The 13,269-nt window shown below is 40.8% G+C and overlaps 1 protein-coding gene across 1 annotated transcript in view; it reads left to right on the top strand.

Annotated features, from left to right (window-relative positions):
* The window catches only part of LOC117247656 (testican-2), a 47,413-nt gene extending 38,719 nt beyond the window's left edge, over positions 1-8,694 (top strand). Inside the window, exons 7-9 of the mRNA XM_033612253.2 lie at positions 3,211-3,273; positions 5,629-5,766; positions 7,389-8,694. Of these exons, the coding sequence (XP_033468144.2) occupies positions 3,211-3,273; positions 5,629-5,766; positions 7,389-7,534 (347 nt within the window). The 3' untranslated portion in view covers positions 7,535-8,694. The remainder of the gene's footprint in view (positions 1-3,210; positions 3,274-5,628; positions 5,767-7,388) is intronic.
* The last annotated feature ends 4,575 nt before the right edge of the window (positions 8,695-13,269 follow it).

Genomic DNA, 13,269 nt, shown 5'->3' with positions numbered 1-13,269 from the left:
CCAAACAGTCCAACCAAACATAAAGGAGACAAAATTAAGACAAAGTTCAAACAAGACAGCCAAAAATGCAAAATGCAAGACACAAAATGTCAACATAAATAAATACAAATAAAAAGAATGAAGGTAATAAAAGTAATAAAAAGACAAAATTTAAGGAAATAAAAAGACATCACATAAAAACAAGTCTATAAAAATGGGTTTTAAGAGGTGATTTAAAAGATGTCACCGATTCTGCGAGTCTTATCTCCTCAGGCAGTTCGATCCAAAGTCGAGGAGCCGTGATGGCAAAAAGACAATCACCTTTAGATTTAAGCCTCGACTTTGGAACAGCCAGAGGGGCACTACCTGAGGATCTAAGGCTGTGAACTGGCTCATGTGTCTGCTATGTATCGCGGGGACCCAGATGAGCTTTGAAAGTGTTCAGTAAAATCTTAAAATCAATTCTAAAACAAACAGGGACCTATTGGGAGAAGCCAGGATTGGGGTTATGTGACGTCTGTTAAAAAAAAAGAAAAAGAGAGAAGCCTAGCTGGAGGCAAGGCTGAATTTATGGTGATATCAGATGTATGTCTTCTATGCCAGCACTTTGCAAGGCTTTATGAGGTCATATAATATCCCTCCATCTTGTGTTTTAAATGTCAGTGATTATTGAAACATGGTTTTAAGATCTGATTTGATTCAATATTTTTTTATTTTTGACCAAAACCATGGTTCTTTTTTTCCAGGAATAAAATGAAAAAACTTATTTGGTTTCATATAAAAGCTGAAAAACAGATTACTTGAGTTACATGGTGACACTGTGAGCTAGGATTTTTAGACGAGACACCACAGATGAGCTTATTTGCTTCCATAATACGTCAAACATACACATTTAGGGATTTATTTTTGTTCACATTTCTTTTCTGGAAATATATGGAAAAAGCACATACTTAATTAGATGCCTCATTTGCATATTAAAACAAAATATTTCAGGGAACTTGTAATATGAGAAAAAATTGACTTCATGTAAGTAATCAACTGGGGATGTTCCATGGCGACATCTATTAGTTCTAGGGCTGCTGTGAAACTACGCCTACTTAGGGCAACAAAAAAGTTTATATTGGGTGCATCTGTACAATGGACAATCAATATATTTCTTTTTATTTTATGTTATTTTATTTTTAATTTACCTATTTTTTTCTGTGTATAGTTGTGGGTTTTTTATACATTTGTATGTTCTGCTGTTATACATTGGCAATACTCATAGGACAGGTCACTGATTCATCACACCTGGTAGGAATCTGTGTGTGTGCCTGTATCTGTGCTGTGAAGCACTCATATCAGTAGCACTGCTGATAGTCAAGGACTGAAACGTTTGCTGCTGTTTTTAACCACTTTTTATTATGTTTTGCACTTTGAGCACCCTTCCTTTTTTGGCATTGATCTTAGTCAATGGGCAAATTCTATTTGGGCCACAAGTCATCTTGTGGTGGACCCAGAAATTAGAATTCCACTTCAGACAGGACCACTTAAGTCATATAAAACTTTATTTCCATTTGCAGTGTTACATTTGGCGGTATTGCTCTTTTCTGGGGCCTCTCTGCCTTTCGTCGTTTCCTCTGGCCTACACAAAAAGCCTCTCCACGCGCCTACGTGGAAAGCCTAAGGCAGAGAGAGCACACTTGTCTGCCCTTACATGTGCAGACAAGAAGTCTGAGGCAGAGAGAGCAAACCTCCCTGCCCTTCCATGCGCCCACATGGAAAGCCTAAGGCAGGGAGAGCAGCAGCAAAGACCCCTGGGAACAGAAGAGAGCAGCATCAATGACAAACAGAAATGACATTGATAAGTCAGACACAGCATGAAAAGGAGGAGCTGGGGTGGAGGTTGGTTGCCAAGCAGCTTGCAGAAGAAGCAGCAACAGTAGGCAGGCCAGAGCAGTTTAAATAGAGCGCCCTGAATGAGATTCACCAATTGGTTGCATAGAAAGGAATCATGTGATCTATCAGCTGACTCCCTTCCATCAACCAGCTGCTCCATCAGTTGATTGGGCTGTTTGAGATCAGTTGATGTAGCTGGGATGTGAGCTGAGCTTGACATCGTGTCCTGCCTGAACTAACGCTATGCTCAATTTTTTGGCCACCATGAAAACTGGCTTCAAATCCTGGCGCACTTTAATATGACAACAAAATCAAACAAGAATTTTGAACCTGGCTTCATCCAATGTTCTGGAAATTACTGCAAATGCGCACATATTTAATTAGATAATGCATAATTTGCATTTAAACGTTAAATTTCTGAGAACCTGTGATACCAAATAATGATAGTAATTGTCTGACTCTAAGTAATCCACTGGGGAAGTTTCAGGGTGATGTCTATAAGTTAAACATTTTACACTCTTCACCTGCCCTCACCACCTAATACCCTTTAGAAAAATGTCAGGCAAAATGAGCTTAGAATTAATCTAAAAACCCTGCGCTGAAATATTCATTTAGAAATAAACGCATTCTTTTGAAGCCCTGTTCCTGACATTTTGTTCATGTTGTAAAATGATCAGGTGTCTCTGTGGATGCTGCCTACGCTCACAGAGCTTCTTCAGCTGTGCTCATTTGCAACATCTGCACCGTTTGACCTTTCCTAAACAAATAAAGGATATTTCTGGCAGTAACCTCATTTGCACGCCGATTGCTCCATTGATCAGGCATTTAACCTGCGTGCAATAGGTGACACTGGCTCCCTAATCAATTTTTCATCACTAGCTGGTGGTATTTATAAACCATTATGTGATAATGGTTTTACGATGATGATTTGGAACAGGACGTCACGCTACACGTGTAGAGATGATTACAAACTGTTATTTTAACAGGCATTGATAATGTGCCGTGAATTCCAGCACAATAGAAATGCTGTGAAAATCTGCAAGCACTGGGGAAGGTTCATCGCCTTCGGGGTCAATACGATGTGTCTTTTTCTTCTTTGTTTCTATTTCTATCTCTTCGACAGGTTCAGCTCACTTCCTTGTTGCTCTCAGACTGCATCCATATGTTCTTACACCTAAGCTCTCGATGATCGATCAGACTCACAGAGAATGAAATATAAGACTTTTTAAACAAATCAATACGGTGCAAAAAAAAAAAGAAGGTGTAATTATGAAAAGCATTGATTGAGATAAAGTTTGGGGATAGCAGTTTTAGGTTTCGTCTGTCATCACTTTTCTTGTTTGATTCTCACAGAGCCGCCGTGCCTCGCCGAGTTGGAGAGGATCCAAGTGCAGGAGGCAGCCAAGAAAAAGCCTGGTAAATTTATCATTTATCTTAAATAGCAGTGCTGTGATGTTGAAGGTATATTTGATTGAAGATTTTTAAAGGGGACATATCATGCTCATTTTCAGGCCCATACTTCTATATAAGTGTTCCACTAGAACATGTTTACATGCTTTAATGGTCAGAAAACACTTTATTTCCCTCATACTGTCTGTGCTGGAACACCTGCATTCACCCTGTGTGCAACACTCTGTTTTAGCGCCTGTCTCTTTAAGCCCCCCTCCTTAGAAAGCGCAGTCTGCTCTGAGTGGTCAGCATTTCCGGGTCTTTTACATTGGCACTATTAGGCATCTCTCCACTGTTGTAGGCCTTTTTCAAGGAAGACATTTTGACTTGTCACACAGCGTATTTTCCTAGTCGACCAATAGTCATCATTTAGGGCCCTTAGTCGACTAGTCGTTTACGATATTAATTTAATTATTAAGTTATATATTCTGGGCGGGGCAACACAATGGTTTGAGTTGAAGGTGTGAGAAAGAATAGTATCAGTAACATTGTTAACACTGTGCTACATTACAGAGAAATACAAAACCGTACTAATGAACCTTCATTAATATAGGCCTATATTTTATCTACAAGTGCACGTCACACACTGAGCGAGCCGCCTGTTAATGATGCTGTGGGCCAATGGGCATGTAGCTACTTCCATGTTTCAGATGATACGTCATGTTTGTAGTTGACCAATGAAGATGAGTTTACATATCACCTTGGGTTCGTCCTTCACCTTCTCAAAATGATCCCACACTTTGGATTTCCTGCCCGACATGTTATTAACTAGCCTGTGGAATAACTCAGGTAACAGCCGTGTTAATTACACTGTGCTTTTCCCTTGACACCACCAGCCGCGTATCATGCTGACATTAAAGGACGGTTTTCGTTTTTTTGTCGGTGTCTGATGCCGGAAGTCATTGCCCAAGCACCAGATTTCGAAGACTTCATAGTGAGACTGGGTTGGAGAAATTGACAACATCAGGAACTAAGGTTACATGATGTGACCCTGATGTTAGCATGTAGCTACATGTAGCCATTTAGCTGTTGCAAGGGAATGACTGTAACGGAGAATAACTGCACTTTATCATGAAAAATCACCAATAAAAGCTTCAAAACCAAAATCATCATGAACTGACACGTTCCAGCAAGAATATGATTAGAAATTGGGTCAAACTTAACATCAGCAAACAAAAGAACATGTTTCCCAGATGTTAGCATGTTGCTACATGTAGCAGTGTATGCAGGCTAATGTAAACACTTGTAGATGACCATTAAGAAATCCATCACAAACTAATGTTAACTTGTTTTGGAAGTAAAAAAAACAGTTGGAAACAGAGTATACAGATTCTCCTACGCACATTTAGCTCGTTATTTGAAACTTTGGCCAGGTTTAATATGAAGATCTCACACTAACATCATAAACATGAAAGAAAATAAGGAGAAGCATAATATGTCCCCTTTAAACACTACTTGAGTAGGAGCACCTTTTGGACAGGAAATTAGCACTGACTCACTTCAGATCCTTTCAAAGCCACATGATGCCATATAGTGAGCCATGAAGTGCACCGTCGAGCTGGCATGTGCCCCCGCACTCACTCCGCGTCCCTGGGTGTACTTACGTAATAAGGCTGCAGGCGAGGAGCTGGAGGAGGCTCATTTAAGAGATCACAAGCGCACGCCTCAGATTAGGTCCTAATCAAGCTGGGGGGGGATTAGAGGGCAGCGCTGGCTTTAGGAAAGAGCAGGGCTAACTCGGCCATTTGGCTCCCTGAGAAAACCCATGCTCCAGTATCTACCAAGCATGCAACACAGCTGCTTTTTTACTCTTCAGCTCCAAACCCAGAGAAATGTTCTGCCATCCCCGAGGCCTACTTGTCTCATTGCTTGTGTTTTCTCTAGTTTTCACGGTTGTGGAGAGGAGGGGAGGAAAGGGAGGGGTTTGGTGCTTGTTAGAGAACTGCTTTGGGTTTGACAAGAGTGTCCTGAGGGAGGCTGAAACACTGGAGCTCTGTCACCGAGGCTGTCACTACATTTTTTTACATGCCACTCTCACAGCATAAGGAAACACACCACGCCAACATACTGTACGAAATCACATCCAGCAGCATATGCATGCTTCTGTAAAACAAACAGTGAAGCTTTCTCTGTCTCCGTGGTATTCACTGCCAAAAATCCGCCTCTCTATCCTGACTGATGGTCTTATCACAGGTTCGCTGAGGCGTGTTGGCATTCTCGTTTATGCTGTGCTCATCTCAGGCATCAGCATGAGGCAGCTATGTGTGCTAAGCGTATAAATATTTAACAACCAGGCATGTGTGTGCATGTTTGTGTGCGCAGGGATGTACATTCCCAGCTGCGACGAGGACGGCTACTACAGGAAAGTGCAATGCGACCAAAGCCGAGGGGAGTGCTGGTGCGTCGACCAGCATGGTGGAGAGATGATGGGCACCAGAATCCATGGCAACCCTGACTGTGGTATGAGGCAAACACTTTTCCTCACACTCTACACAGCCAGAATATTTCCATCTTATGAAGTAATTTTAGGCTGTAAGTGAGTCCTTGAAGTTGTTGTTTTTTTTTCTCAGAACATGAAATTATTTGCCATTGCAGTGAGATTTCACCTTTTTTCCAATGCAACTCAACATGTTTTATTTAAATCAAGGTTTCTTGATTTTAATGCACTGACCTGCCTTATTCATTTTTATTTGATAAGATAGACACTCGCTTCTAGAAAACTCTCAAATAAGTTGTTTTTTATGTAACAAATTGTAATCTTCCTACATTTGCAGGTTTTTCACTTGTTTTGAGAATATTTTAAAGGTATTCGGGGAGCACATATGATGGGAAGTAACAGCTGCACACATTCAAAACCTCATATTGGATTTTAGTCAGTTACTCTTTTGATCAGTCAGTTAATTGTTTACTCTAAGATGTAAGAAAATGGTTCTCACACATTTTCAAAGCTCGATTTTTCCAACCAGCCTTCCAAAACGCATATAGTCAGCGTCTTTGCATACGACATCATAAGTCGGTGCACTGTCCTGATGGAGGGCAGGCAACCCGGAGGTAGCAACAACCAACGCTGCACAAATGCCCATGATCCGGCTGATCAAATCAGATAAAAAACACGTGTCTTGTGAGTCCTGAAATAGTAGTATGTGAGAGAAGTCAAACAAAAACACAGAGAAATGGTGGCAGATGTGGATCAAAAACCACTGTCTAAACTCGGAAGGGGCAGAGTCAGCTAATGTCAAAGGTAAATGTTAATGTTAAAGCTTTAAACATATCTTGAGTTGGTGTTTACTTGCAATTACAATATGCTGCGATGAACTCTTCTATATTTTTTGTTTTGGCTAGTGTCAGGGTTTTTAACAGACTTTCACCAGACCCTGGAAATGGTTGACGATAGAAGCTGAGGTTATCTAGCTCAGTGGTTCCCAACTGATGGGTGGTGTACAGTCAATTTCCAGCACAGAGCTTTTATTTTGAAGTGCCATTTTCTGCTGTCAAGTGAATGCAGAGATAGCAGACTGGCTTGAGACATGGCTAAATGCAAGCATGACGCTGAATATATTAAACTGTGTGGACCTTGAACTAATGACAAAGGAAAAATCTGGACCCTGTGGCTGGACCAGTTGGAAACCACTAATCTAGCTAGTAGCCTGACACCAGCGACACATCCATGTACAGAGTTGAAATATAAAAAGACAGTAATTCTCAAGCACATTTAGTCATCCGGCCAAAAACAAGACCATAACTCTTTGGTTCCAAAGTTGGGGACCCCACCACACACAAGGTAGTTATAATCCGCTAGAGTCATGAACGTTTTTATCTGGCTAGCCGTGTTGTACCAGCCCAGTCAGCAGCAGAAATTGTTGCGATGTGTTAAGACTTGTCACATAGGCAGTGTTTCTTTTATGGATTTATCCCTTCCTGCCCTCCATCTGAATTTTGCACATTGTATAGTCACCTGATTGCAATGTTCTTCACATGTGAGAGACTAAAATAAGCTAATGTTTGGCATTTTTTGCTTGTCAGTCATCTAATTGTTTTGGCATTATGACAAAACCATTCCTCATGTATTTGTCCTTCTCCAGATGAAGTGGCGGGATATTCTGGAGATTTTGGGAGTGGAGTGGGATGGGAGGACGAAGAGGAGAAGGAGGCAGAGGACACCGGAGAGGAAGCGGAAGAGGAGGAAGAGGAGGAGGGCGAGGCAGACGATGGAGGATACATCTGGTAGAACTGTCTGACCCCATGTGGAGAGCCGAGTCACAGCCGCTGGCCTGAAAATCTACAGGGATGGCTCTCTCCTCATAGCAAAAAGATTTTGGGATCGGACCGGGGAAGGCATGGAGTTGTGTATCATCCTGGTGGGATATGAGGTACCGGGCGGGTCCAGGGATGAGACAATGACCAGTTTTTGTCTTAGATATGTGTAATTGCTTCATTCTCTTGTCTCTGTTTTTTGAGCAACAGAGCTTTTTGTTTTGCCGTCCTGGAAAAGCAGGACCCACTGACTACTGCGCCATAGGTAGCTAAAGTCCATCAGAATTCCTATCGCCCAACCGCCATCTATGCATATAGAGATTACCAGTAATTTTGTATCGTGTGAACTGCTTCAGTATTAGAGCCGCCGCCCCACTGGAATGACTAGAGATCAGAATTTAGAGGTATATTTTGACTTTTTGGGAAATTAGCTTGATTGTTGTCTTTTTGAGAGTTTTGTGAGAAGCTTAATATCTCTCTAGTGTTGAATATGAAGCTAGAGCAGGGAGACTGTTAGCTTCGCTTAGCATAAAGACTGGAAATGGGTAAACAGTTGCTAGGCTGTGTCTGGAGCTTAAAAAATCACCCTACCAAAACATCTAAAGCTCACTAATTAACATTTTATATCTTATAGCTGTCTTCTTGTTTAATCCGTGTGTAGCAGTGTAACAGTAACACGTTTGTCACTTTGCAGCATTATGTGTCGGACTATCCAGGAAGTAACGGCAGGAAAAGAAATGATCCAGCACATACATTCTTCCTCAAAAAAAAGGGTTCCAATAGGGTTCCTGCTTAAGGGCTGAGGTGCTACCCAGAACAATTTGCCTCATAAGAACCCACATTTGAAAAACGGGTTAATCAAGGGTTCTTTGTAAGACTTAGGGTTCCATTCCAAACCCTTTTTATCCAAAGAACCCTTTTTTGAAGAAAGAGTTCTCCAAGGATTGTTCAGAGCATGGGTGATAAAAGATCCTCACCCTCAAATATTTATATATTTTCATTTTACTTGTGTATTGCCTTAGTAGATGTCTCTAGCATCACTTTATGCCATACAACACCACATGGTCTGCTGAATTTTTTTTTAGGCACTCAGTACTTGACATTTTGTATTCTGGAGTTTCGATTCCCCAACCCTACTGCAACATTGAAATAGTAATGGTTGTAGTAATAGCAGCGATTTCACAAAATCTCCTTCACCCAAAGATGTGACTGTGAACCATGAGTGTTTTGGATTGCGCTGGACCACATCATCTGGGACCCTTTATGAGTTTCTGAAAGTCCAAGACTGCTGGATGTGAATATCCTGGGTAGGTTCTAGCTGAAACCCTTGAAATATGACATGATTCATGGTAGAATTCCCTGCGTGTGTTCTAGGTGAAACCCTTGAAATATGACAGAAGTTGTGGTAGAATTCCCTCGATGGATTCTAGATGAAACCCTTGAAATATGACATGATTCATTGTAGAATTCCCTGGGTGGGTTCTAGATGAAACCCTTACATTTTGACAAAGGTCATGGTAGAATTCCCTGGGTGGGTTCTAGATGAAACACTGTAAATAAGCCATGGTTCGTGGCAGAATTACCTGGGTGGGTTCTAGCTGAAACCCTTGGAATATAACATGGTTCATGGTGGAATATCCTGGGTGGGTTCTAGATGAAACCCTTGGAATATGACATGGTTCATGGTGGAATATCCTGGGTGGGTTCTAGATGAAACCCTTGAAATATGACATGGTTTCTGATAGTATTCCTAGGGTGGGTTCTCGATGAAACCCTTAAATTTTGACAAAGGTCATGGTAGAATTCCCTGGGTGGGATCTAGATGAAACCCTTGAAATGTGACAGAGGTTGTGGTAGAATTCTTTGGGTAGGTTTGAGATGAAACCCTTGAAATATGACATGGTTCATGGTAGAATATCCTGGGTGGATTCTAGATGAAACCCTTGGAATATAAAAGTGTTCTTGATAGAAACCTCTTAGTGGGTTGTTGTTAGTACTATTACAAAGTGGAAAGGTTCTGGACAGAGCCTCCAGAGAGGTTTCGGGATGAGCCCATTACATCATAGAAGGGTTCTCTGTAAAACCCCTCATAGGGGGTTCTGGGTGGCACCTTTCACAGATGGTAGTAGTTATAACTAAATGTTGGGTTCTGGGTAGAATCCTCCTAAAGGGTTTCAGGTGGAATCTATATTGAAGGTTTTACCAGAACCCAAAAAGGATCTCTTATGGGGACAAGCTAAAGAACCCTGTATGGTTCCAGATAGCACCTTTATTTCCCCATGAGTGTTATACCCCACAAAAATGCCATTTCTTTGTACTTACTAAACAAACAAGATATTTGTGAGCTTTAGAGGTGCTGGTTGGCAGATTTTGTTTCCTTAGGACTGAGCCAGAGTAACTGTTTATCCTGATTTTAATCTTTTGTGAATGATTTGTCACTGTTGTGTTCACAACTTGTTTCTGCTGCCATCAAGTGGCCAAAATATTCAGTTATTGATATCTAACAGCTTCCCATCTGTAGCTTCATATTTACCATACAGACCGAGGGTAGTATTGATCTTCTCATCAAGTGTATTTCCTAAAATTTTGACCTACTCCTTTAAAACAGTTCAGTGCAATGTGGTTATGTATTTCCAAACTGATTCTGTATATAAATCCAGAGTAAGTGATCTGTGAAGCGAGCTTCGAGGATTTCAGGTTACCACGGTTCCATTCTACCTTAATGATAAAGGTGCGCCACAGCTCATAGCAGTTTTTAAACCTTACATGCTTCACAAATTATACACACAATACAGGACCTACATTTCCAGTACTTTTATTGAAAACCAGTAGAATGTACTTTAATGGCCCAAACTGCACCCACGGTAGAAACCACTAGTCACTCTCATCTGCTGAAATCATGTCAAAGAATGTGCCACAACTATGTTTTATTCTGAGTTTGCAACTTGAAAAACTGTATTTTGTGTTTATAAAAAAAAGAAAATGTGTGCATTACTTGAAGTTTTGTGTGTATACTTGAATTCACATTGTAATTTTTTTCTATGAGAATATCGTTGCCATGTCTTCATCCATGCTATTGGTAGGCCAGACATTTGGTTGTTTTTAGTATTGCATGTTAGTATATAAGAATGTACTTCTAGGCTGAGCACTTTACTAATAAAGGCACTGGAGCCAAACTGTATGTTGACTTCAATCTTTTATTATCATCCAGCGAGACATTGGGCTGAAATGTGGCTACTGTGCCACCAAATCACACACCATCCCCGTCTGTATTTAAGGATGAGTAATTTTGCTATGATCCTGCTAGATAAAGAAAGAAGCGCTGTGCTGAAGCGCCTGTGGGGAAATTAAATGAATCCATAAGATAATGTCGGTTGATTGTCCTCACTGTAGGAAGGTAGTCAGGAGAGGATATGTATCACTGACCAACCTCGGCTGCTACGCATTTTCAAATCCAGCTTGTGAGCTAAAAACAGCAGAGGTGTGAACTCGAGACACATGACTTGTGTCAGACCTGAGTCACAAATTGGATGACTTTACACTTGACAAAATCAACAAAGACTTGCAACTCAGCTTGTACTTTGACACCATTGACTCATGACTTCACTTTGACTTGAGCCTTATGACTTAGAAATACAAAATTAAAAAGTATTATATTTAAAAAGTGTGCCAAGTGGCATTTCATTTCCTGAATCAACTATTCCCAGCAAGTCTACATTTGATTTCCAAGATGATCCACTTTGTTTGAACCAATCCAACAGCTTCCAATCAAGCTGCAGGTAAAAACCATGAGGAACTAATGTTACATTACTGAGAGACAGTCAAAAAAATAATACCAAACATAATTTTGTTGCAGTATGCAAAACGTGTGGGTTGAAAATGATTGACAGGGATACAAAAACTTCCAACAAACTTGTTTTAACAAATAAGTACAAATTTTAAAAAACATACATGATTTTTGTAAATGTAATATATTTTACTCTTGTTAAAATGGCATTACATTGGTGAAAAGGGCATTATGACTTGTTTAAGACTCGAAACCCTAAGACTAAGACTAAGGAATTTTTTTTATCGTGATTTGGGACTTGGGGCTTTTCAGTCTTGATGTGGGAATTTTGAGTCTTCACTCAGGACTTGACTTGGGACTTTTGAGTCTTGACTCAGGACTTGACATGGGACTTGATTTGGGATTTTTCAGTCTTGGCTTGGTACTTGACTTGGGACTTACTTGGGACTTTTCAGTCTTGAGTTGGGACTTTCCAGTCTTGACTCGGTACTTGACTTGGGCATTACTTGGGACTTTCCACTCTTGAGGTGAAACTTGACTTGGGACTTTTCAGTCTTGACTTGGTACTTGACTTCGGACTTACTTGGGACTTTTAAGTCTTGAGTTGGGACTTGACTTGGGACTTACTTGGGATTTTTCAATCTTTACTTGGAACATGACTTAGGACTTTCCAGTCTTGACTTGGTACTTGACTTGGGACTTAGTTGGGACTTTTCAGTCTTGAGTTGGGACTTGACTTGGGACTTACTTGGGATTTTTCAGTCTTGAGTTGACACTTGACTTGGAACTTTCCAGTCTTGAGTTGGCTCTTGACTTGGGACTTACTTGAGACTTTTCAGTGTTGACTTGGGACTTGTCTTGGGATTTTTTTTATCTTGACTTGGGACTTTCCAGTCTGGACTTGATACTTGACTTGGGACATACGTGGGACTTTTCAGTCTTGAGTTGGGATTTGGCTTGGGACTTTTCAGTCTTTACTTGGGACTTGACTTGGGACTTTCCAATCTTGACTTAGTACTTGACTTGGGACTTACCTGGGACTTTTCAGTCATGAGTTGGGACTTGACTTGGGACTTTTAAGTCTTTACTTGGGACTTGACTTGGGACTTTCCAATCTTGACTTGGTACTTGACTTGGGACTTACTTGGGACTTTTCGGTCATGAGTTGGGACTTGACTTGGGACTTTCCAGTCTTGAGTTGGCTCTTGACTTGGGACTTAATTGAGACTTTTTGGTCTTGACTTGGAACTTGACTGTTTTTTTTTTTATTCAGGACTTGACTCGTGACTTGAGCACAAAGATTTGAGACTTACTTGTGACTTACAAATCATCAACCAACCTCAGTATACCAAATACTGAAGATGAACCGACTACGACCAGCATCACCCTATCCATGTGCTCACAGAGTATTTTGCTTTATAAACCCAGGCTGGGTGTAAATATGAATATTGTAGAACACAAAGCTATTCATGACATTTGGGTCCCACCTGGTGTGTGATGCACTGATTACTAAGCTTATTACAGTTAAGGCCAGCTACAGCGCGCAATTACATGTGATTATGTTTAACAAGGCATTATGAAAACACAATTTCATCATCATCATCATCATCATCATCATCATCATCATCATCATCTACAATCATGGAGCCTGCAGTGGAATAAAAACAAGAAGACAGTCAGAGCTGCAGAGCCTCTGAGAAGCAGATGGGGATATTTGCTGGAGATATTCTGGTGCTCAGCTGCCACCTCATGCTAGAAGAACAAATTACAGCAGAGTGGTTGCCAAATGGTGCACCACTAAATGACCACAATGTGAGAGACAACACTGTCAGAGGGCATATGGGCAATAAAATCTGCACTAAATGGGTCTGTGTCTGTTTACTGGAGTACAATTAGCAATCCTACAGTGATGAGTAAAAGTC

Source organism: Epinephelus lanceolatus, chromosome 21 (assembly GCF_041903045.1).
Source record: "Epinephelus lanceolatus isolate andai-2023 chromosome 21, ASM4190304v1, whole genome shotgun sequence".
Lineage (NCBI taxonomy): Eukaryota > Metazoa > Chordata > Actinopteri > Perciformes > Serranidae > Epinephelus > Epinephelus lanceolatus.
Note: the sequence above shows the minus strand (reverse complement) of the source record. Positions and strands in the feature narration are given on the sequence as shown.